The sequence below is a fragment of the Gastrolobium bilobum genome, unplaced genomic scaffold (genome assembly GCF_033153095.1).
Source record: "Gastrolobium bilobum isolate Gb01-03AN ecotype WA unplaced genomic scaffold, APGP_CSIRO_Gbil_v1 utg70810, whole genome shotgun sequence".
NCBI classification, from domain to species: Eukaryota; Viridiplantae; Streptophyta; class Magnoliopsida; order Fabales; family Fabaceae; genus Gastrolobium; species Gastrolobium bilobum.
The window spans coordinates 12,622-19,788 of NW_026897520.1; the positions used below are offsets into that span (position 1 = coordinate 12,622).

At 31.6% G+C, this 7,167-nt stretch overlaps 1 protein-coding gene across 6 annotated transcripts; it reads left to right on the forward strand.

The window, feature by feature from the left end:
• Positions 1-458: 458 nt before the first annotated feature.
• On the forward strand, positions 459-6,287 carry LOC133307610 (glycerate dehydrogenase HPR, peroxisomal-like). 6 transcript variants are annotated; one of them, XR_009751054.1, is made up of 9 exons: positions 459-702; positions 1,211-1,261; positions 1,382-1,459; positions 1,587-2,817; positions 2,947-3,022; positions 3,526-3,822; positions 4,496-4,604; positions 4,765-4,832; positions 6,047-6,287. XR_009751054.1 is itself a non-coding variant. In XM_061508150.1 (7 exons), the coding sequence occupies exons 4-7, from the start codon at positions 3,802-3,804 to the stop codon at positions 6,067-6,069; spliced, it is 234 nt and encodes a 77-aa protein (XP_061364134.1). In that variant the 5' UTR covers positions 459-702; positions 1,211-1,261; positions 2,717-3,022; positions 3,526-3,801; the 3' UTR covers positions 6,070-6,287. The 6 variants fall into 6 exon arrangements, 2 of the variants coding, with proteins under 2 accessions (XP_061364134.1, XP_061364135.1); XR_009751052.1 differs by having other exon boundaries at positions 1,360-1,459; positions 1,587-3,022; XR_009751051.1 differs by having other exon boundaries at positions 1,587-3,022.
• The last annotated feature ends 880 nt before the right edge of the window (positions 6,288-7,167 follow it).

Here is a 7,167-nt window from a genome sequence, read left to right on the forward strand (position 1 = left end):
GGGGGCACTCTTCAATCTCTTTGGCCTGTCACTAACCGTATCATAATCTTAAAGTGGTTGGAAGATGTCGCTATAAGCAATTGCTTGGTGGAAAACTAAGAAATTGTAGTACTATTACACTAATAATTATTTTTCTTCATTTTAAAGTATTAATAAGAAAGTAAAAAAATCATTGAATATTTTAATTTAAAAATATAATTAAATTAATTTCATACTCTATGCATTGATCGATCCGAAGCAGATTACTAAACTAAAGAGATGCGAAAGCTAGAGGAGATTTTTACATAAAATTTTTGGAAAATTTTTTATTTACCCCTCTACTTTGAATATTCCTTTTGTTTCATAAAAAAAAAATTACAATTTCTCTTTTCCCAAATTTTTTTCCCACTTCTCTAATTTTTCACAATCTATAGCTCTCCCTCCTTTAAAATTTTTAGGCCCCTGCCCTCTTTCCCAAATTCCCAATTTCTTTCCCAAATTTTCTCTATTCCTATCTCAATGTTGCCCATCTATATTACAATATTGTTGACTTCTGCAGATCCCATCTGAACAGGAGCAGTTAAGGGCATGCCAAATAAGTGCACAGCAAATAAACTAAGTGGAAGAGTTGTAAAAGACAAATCCCGATGCTTCTTTTGAGGACCTTGAAAAGCCTGGTGTAGATGATGAATCTCAGCTTTGAAATACGAAGATGCATATCATGTGTGTTCTAGATGGCTTTGTTAATGTTTTACTTTTGTAATATGTCTGGCATGTCACTAGTTTCTTGGTTTTTACTTGGTCTTATTTATTATGTTTCTTGTTTTCCATATTTTCTCTGTATCAAAATGTATTTTCTCCTCTAATTAAGCTTGAAGCTGATTATGATAAGGAATATTTTTTCTTTACTTCATTGTAAAACATACTATCATTAGCTACTTATTTTTTTTATCGGTACTTATACCTTTGGATCTTCTCTAATTAGGAAAAGCCCTTATTATTTTCTGTGTTCCGTTCATCTTCTATATTTTTTTTTTGGGTATCATATATGTGATGTTGCTATCTCAATTTGAGATCCACTTATCTTTATTGTTAACTTATTGTGTGTTATACAATTAGTATGGAATAATGTATATGATTTTATTAATGTACGCAATTAGTTAGTTTTAGTTCTTTTCATCAAGTTTGTTCAATAATGTGCTATGTAAGATGCTTTATATCCTATTTTCAGATTAAGCTAACTGCACAAGAGGAGGTTCTACTGCAACTTCGAGCTAGTCAGGTAAATTTAGCATTAGTTTGCTATACTTGTATTGTGATATCAAGCTCTTTATCTACGTGTAATGCTTATTGCCTTTGTTGTGTACATGGGGGTTCCAGTTGATGTTAACCATGGTTTCAGTGTTGATTTTGTCTGGAAGATTGATAGGATGCAAGGAGCTATGAAAGCCTTTGTTGTGGATGAGACAAGTGTGAATGGGTAAGTTGGTCCTAGGCAGTGGCGTAGCCACACATATGCCAGCAGGTGCCAAGGCACCAGCTTGTTTTAATTTTTTTTTACTTATTATATATATTACATAAAATTAATTAATTAAGGTTCACTACAGGAAATTTGGTATCCAAGGGCGGTTTGCTGGAGGCGGTTGGTGTTAAAGCCGCTGATTTTAAACGCTGATCCAATAGTTCCTAAACAACGCCGCTCTCATTTTTTCCCTTCTCCGTCACGAGAAACATCTCTCTCTTCTTTTCTCTTCCAAGCATCCCAACAACGCTCCTCTAAAATGCTTCCCTTCTCACTTCATTCCCTCAATGCTTCCCTTTACATTCCAAACTATCACCAAAAATTAATGCCTCATCCTTCTGTTTGTGCTTTCTCTCTGCCAATTTTCCTAACCCTAGACCTAATTATTTGCTTCACCTTTTAACCTTGGAACTCGAAACGCTCCAAGATCCTCTCCCAATCAATGTTCGACTTGCCGCTCTTAATTGCAGAAGCTTGTGGTTCTTATTTTAAGGTTTGATCGCAGGTTCACTCTTCATCATCGGGATGAACAAATCTTGCCCCCTCTGCATTCCATATTCTATATTTTTTATTGCCTTGAGATAATGGAAACAACATTACTGTTTCAGAGCCTATTTTTTTCTCATTTCCTTCTCGATTCCGTTTTGAACCTATTTGATTTAGGCTTGTTAGGGTTTATTGGACATTGCAGAGTTCATCGTCGCTGGCTGTTATGGAATTGAAACGTTATCGGTCCATTTGAATTTCATCAATTCCATTGACAATTTTTTTCTTTTTCGTTTGGGATTTAACATATTGTCTGTAGTCAAGGGTGCATGCCTTAGTTGTATTTGTTATATTTTTTATATTTTTTATATTTGTCATATTTGTTGGATTTAACAAATAATAATTGATCACATTACACTTTTTTTAATACCCTTCATGTTTATAATGCAAAATATTTTGTTGCGCTGAGAAATAATTAATTCTCTGTTCCATCCTATACTTGCAATTTGCATTTCGCAGATGGTTTTTTCTAGTCTTGTTAGAAAAGAGAGAAAGAAAGAACGGGGTTGAGGTGACCTTATATGTATGAATTAACAAGATTCTAGTTTACTAATTGTACACCTTTAAGGTGTCCTTCCAAGATATGCTAATGTAGTACTGGTTTATTGGACATGCTCATGGATTAATTGAAAAATATTTATTCAATACCTCAATTCAGTTATTTTGTAGAAACTTAATGGTCTTTGGAGATGAGGTTAAAGGCTACCACCGAAGCCCTGAAGGTCTGAATGGAAGTTATATATAATATATGTGGGCAGTCAAATAGCAATGTCAGTCTCTTATAAGTTTTGCAATGTAACCGCTGTATTCTAGATTACTTTTGCACTGGCTCACTTTTGACATCGTTGTCTCTGTTTATTTATTGTTTTTCCTCATCTTACAAGCATCACACATTTTAGTAGGTTGTAAATGGACTTCTTCAAAGAGAGGATTGGGTTACGGCAATAAAGATGCCCCTTGGGGTAGTTCCCGCAGGTTTATTACTTTTTTTATTTTTATTTTATTATGGCTTCATCTCATTAAACTTTATTACTTTAAATTATTTTTTAATGCCCCTTGGTTTTTTTTTCAGCCTCCTGCAGTTTCCATCTATTTAGTTAGATGTTTTTAGGGTAACCATTGTTTTCTGTATACGTCTCTGATGAGCAGATCCAAAATATAAAAAAAAGAGAGAGAAATACATCATGGCTTTGTTGTAAAACACTTAGTTTTAGAAGATTTCTGACTTATATAGTTAAAGCCCTCGTTTTGTTCAGTTCTGTTTTGAAGGGTGATTCTGACCTCTATTTGTTATTGTAATATAAATGACCCTTTAGTGGGGAACTCGAGTATTAGATATATCATAACTATGCTTTTCTAACTTTGCCTGTGATGCAGTTTTGAATTGCATTGATAAACTTTTACTGCAATTAGTTCAACAGATAAGTGATTGAATTTACTCACTATTGTTTTCTTTATTCGCTGCTTTCCTGCTTTAGGCTCTTTGTCGATTCTTCAATTTGAGGCAATACATTGGATGTGTTTCTTTTGTGCCTGCATCTGGGTTTGAGGCTTACAGGGAACCCACTAGTTACCCTGGCAAATCTACTAGCAAAGGCAACAACACTGATCCAAGTGACGGAGAAAGTGTTAATTTACAAAAGCTTTGTTATAAAGGACCTGAAATAAACTTGGAAAATCTGAATTGGAGAGTTATAAATGGACCCTTTATTTCTATCTGGCTTCACAATGTACCTTGGGGTGCCGAAGACACTATGCCAGCACCTGATGCAAAGGTCAGTTTTGTGTGATTAAGAATTTAAGCATATCATTTTACTCTCTCACACTCTGTTTCCTTAATGTTATACTGGGAAATGTTTCCAATTACTTCAATGATTGGCAGTGATGGCACCATCAGTAGGATAAATTCTCTATCAGTCTGATTCCAAATGCGCCCAATGGAAGCTATTACACAAATTATGAGGAATGATTATTTGCATCTTATTTGCTTGATTTTAATCACTCTTAATATTAAAAATTATTCTTTTAAGAATTGGAATGAGTATGACATAACAACGATGGATATTGTAATTGAAAACTAAAATATGCACAATAAAGAATAAATTTCTGAACTCTTCTAATTGTTTCCAGGATTTTGCACGCCTAAGAAAATTCAGCCGAAGGCTGTTAGTAAATAATAACATTAATCTAAATATTCATTTCCGTAAATTTCTCCATCGGGAGGGACATCGTTATATAAAGAGAAAATTATTTTTATGTGAATGTGGCTGAGAAATATTTTCTGCAGCAAAAGCAGAAATATATATATTTTGTAGAGTTAACATTCATGCTTGGAAGAAGGGTTTTAGTTGTGTTGTGTGTGTTTTATGAGAAAAAGTGATAGCCTTGAGGAGGAAGTATTTATTTTAACATTAGTTTCATTCCTCATTTGGTAGGGAGTGCTCACAGAGACAACAGCAGAGCTGGCAGCTTCACTGTCTTTGGCAGCTGCTAGAAGGATAGTTGAAGCAGATGAGTTCACGAGGGCAGGATTATATGATGGATGGCTACCACATCTGTATGGAAACTATTACAAATTCCTTTCTTGTTTCTTTCTGTCAAGAGTAATTTAAATATTATGAAAGTTCTTCTTTGTTTGTCTTCTTCATATACTGAATTGTGAGTAACATACTCTTCTGAAGGCTGGAATAACTGCTTTAGTTTTGTTTCTCTGGCAGATTTGTTGGGAACTTGCTCAAGGGACAAACAGTTGGTGTTATTGGAGCGCCGTATTGGATCAGCTTATGTAAGAATGATGGTGATATCAGTTAGAGAGCATTTCTGCTGTAACGTATTAAACTGGTGATAATTAAATGCATATTAAAATTAAAAAAAATGAATTAAACAAGTTATTAACTAAATTAAATAGAATGAATCAATCATCATTTTAATTAATATTTAATAACTAAATTTTAATTAACTAAAAAAATGCAACTTTTAATTGGTGATATTACTTGGTGACTTCCATTGAAAGCATATTAAAGTTTATTTTTTGTGTATTTGAACTTCTAAACATGAAAACTGCAAATTGATTCAAATTATATTTTTATAGTAATTTGGTGGCATGGGGATAAAAAGTAAACTTAAACTCCACTAAAAATATTCTCTGTATAAAGATTAGGAACACATTTCATATGTTGTTTGCTGACTGCTCTTTTTTCTTAGACCTAATAACTACGAAATTTTCTAGAAACATAATTGGTTCTGCTGGGGGTTGGAAATGAATATGGGATTGATTGTCACAGAGTTAAAGTTTGATATGAGTTTGAATTGTATTAAAAGTTAAACATATTTTTAATGGATACTTTGACAAAATGTTCCCTTAACCTGCATATTACTTGTAGGTATTAAGATCATATATTAAGAGAGAACTGATTGTTGGATAATCATCAGGACCAGATATTATTCTTCTAGTTGATATTTTACATAAATATTGTGACATAAATGATATGGTATTTTATTCTAATTAGTTAGTGAATATAATATAAGATAAACCCATATGTGCTTTTTTTTTGTTATTGTTATTATAATATAAGATGTACACAAATTTACACAAGTACACCTCTTATTATACTTAGAACTTAACAATATTGTTCCTGCAGCTATTATATATATGAAGTATATGCTAACATTTTGGACTTTTTGGTCATCGTGATCTTTGGTATGATTGTTCGCTTTCGGTCTTAATTGCCTATTATTCAATATTGGAGTTGAAATATGGATTCTATGTGGTCATTGAAAGTTGAAATATTGATTTGGCATACTAGTTTTAGTAATACGCACTGTAATTTGCAATATAAATCACGTGCACTTGAAAGGTGCATATTATGCGTTTATCCAACTTCATATAATAATATATAGCAAATGTACTATACATAATAACTATGCTTCTAATTATCCAACATCATATAATTTTTTAATGCATTTACTAAAAATGTTATTCATTTATTTTTAATGTAGGCAACGGAGTTCAATCATCGTGATCAACCTTCTTTACATTCTACAACTCATCAAGCATAAAAAGTTGCTTAGGTTTAAATTTTTGAATTTTTATTGGTACTTTGATTCCAGTTAGGTTTAATTTGCAAGATTACTCAGATGTAAACATTTGTGGTATTATTGATACTTTGGTTCCATTTATGTTAAATTTGCAAAGCACATTTACTTTGTTTTATCATGTATTTGGATCTATTAATTTTTAATGGTGAGAAATTTTTAATTTGTTATCACTATTTGTATTTATTTTGAATTACATTTAATTATGTATAAATTTAATGATTATAGATTCAGAGGTTTAAATGTTTGATCAATTAATATGTTTTTTGTAATGGTATAAATAATTACAAGATAAAACAACAGCAAATAATTTTTCAAAAAAAAAAAAGCAGCAGCAGCAAATACAAAAAACAGCAGCAATTATCCTAAAAAACCAGCATTGCAGATTCGCGGCGGTTCAAAACCGCCGCTGTAAAAATACAATTTTATTAAATTATTTTAAATTAATGTCGGTTATGCAAATATAACGTCGGTTATTCCGTCGGTTGTGTGAAACCGACTCTGAAATTTTTAACGTCGTCAATTTCTACGTCAGTTTTTAAAAAGCCACAGAAAATTTTAGCAGCGGTTCAAACCGCCGCTATGTTTAAAATAAACCGCCGCTAAAACACATTTTTCCTGTAGTGGTTAAAATTATAATTTGACATTATTTAAATTGAAAATCAAATGCTTAATATAAAGTAACAAAAAACTATCTAAATGCAAACAAATATAAAGAATGTGTACAATATGTTATTTTTGTGTTTGACCTTCTTTTATTTTTTATCTTGTATATTTGTATTTTTTTTTGCTTTATTCTAATTAGTTATGTTATTTATTCTTATTCCTATTATTTTAAAAAAGAAATACTTCTAAATTTAATCAAAAAAATGATTATTTTACCTATTTCAAAATTTGGACTCAACTAAACCCCTTAAAAGTAGAGAAAAGGGTTTGACACTATATCTTACTGGTAAGACATAGTTATAATATGAAAAATTATTTTTTCTCTCTTTCCTCAGTCACTTCAATTGACGTGTAGAGAG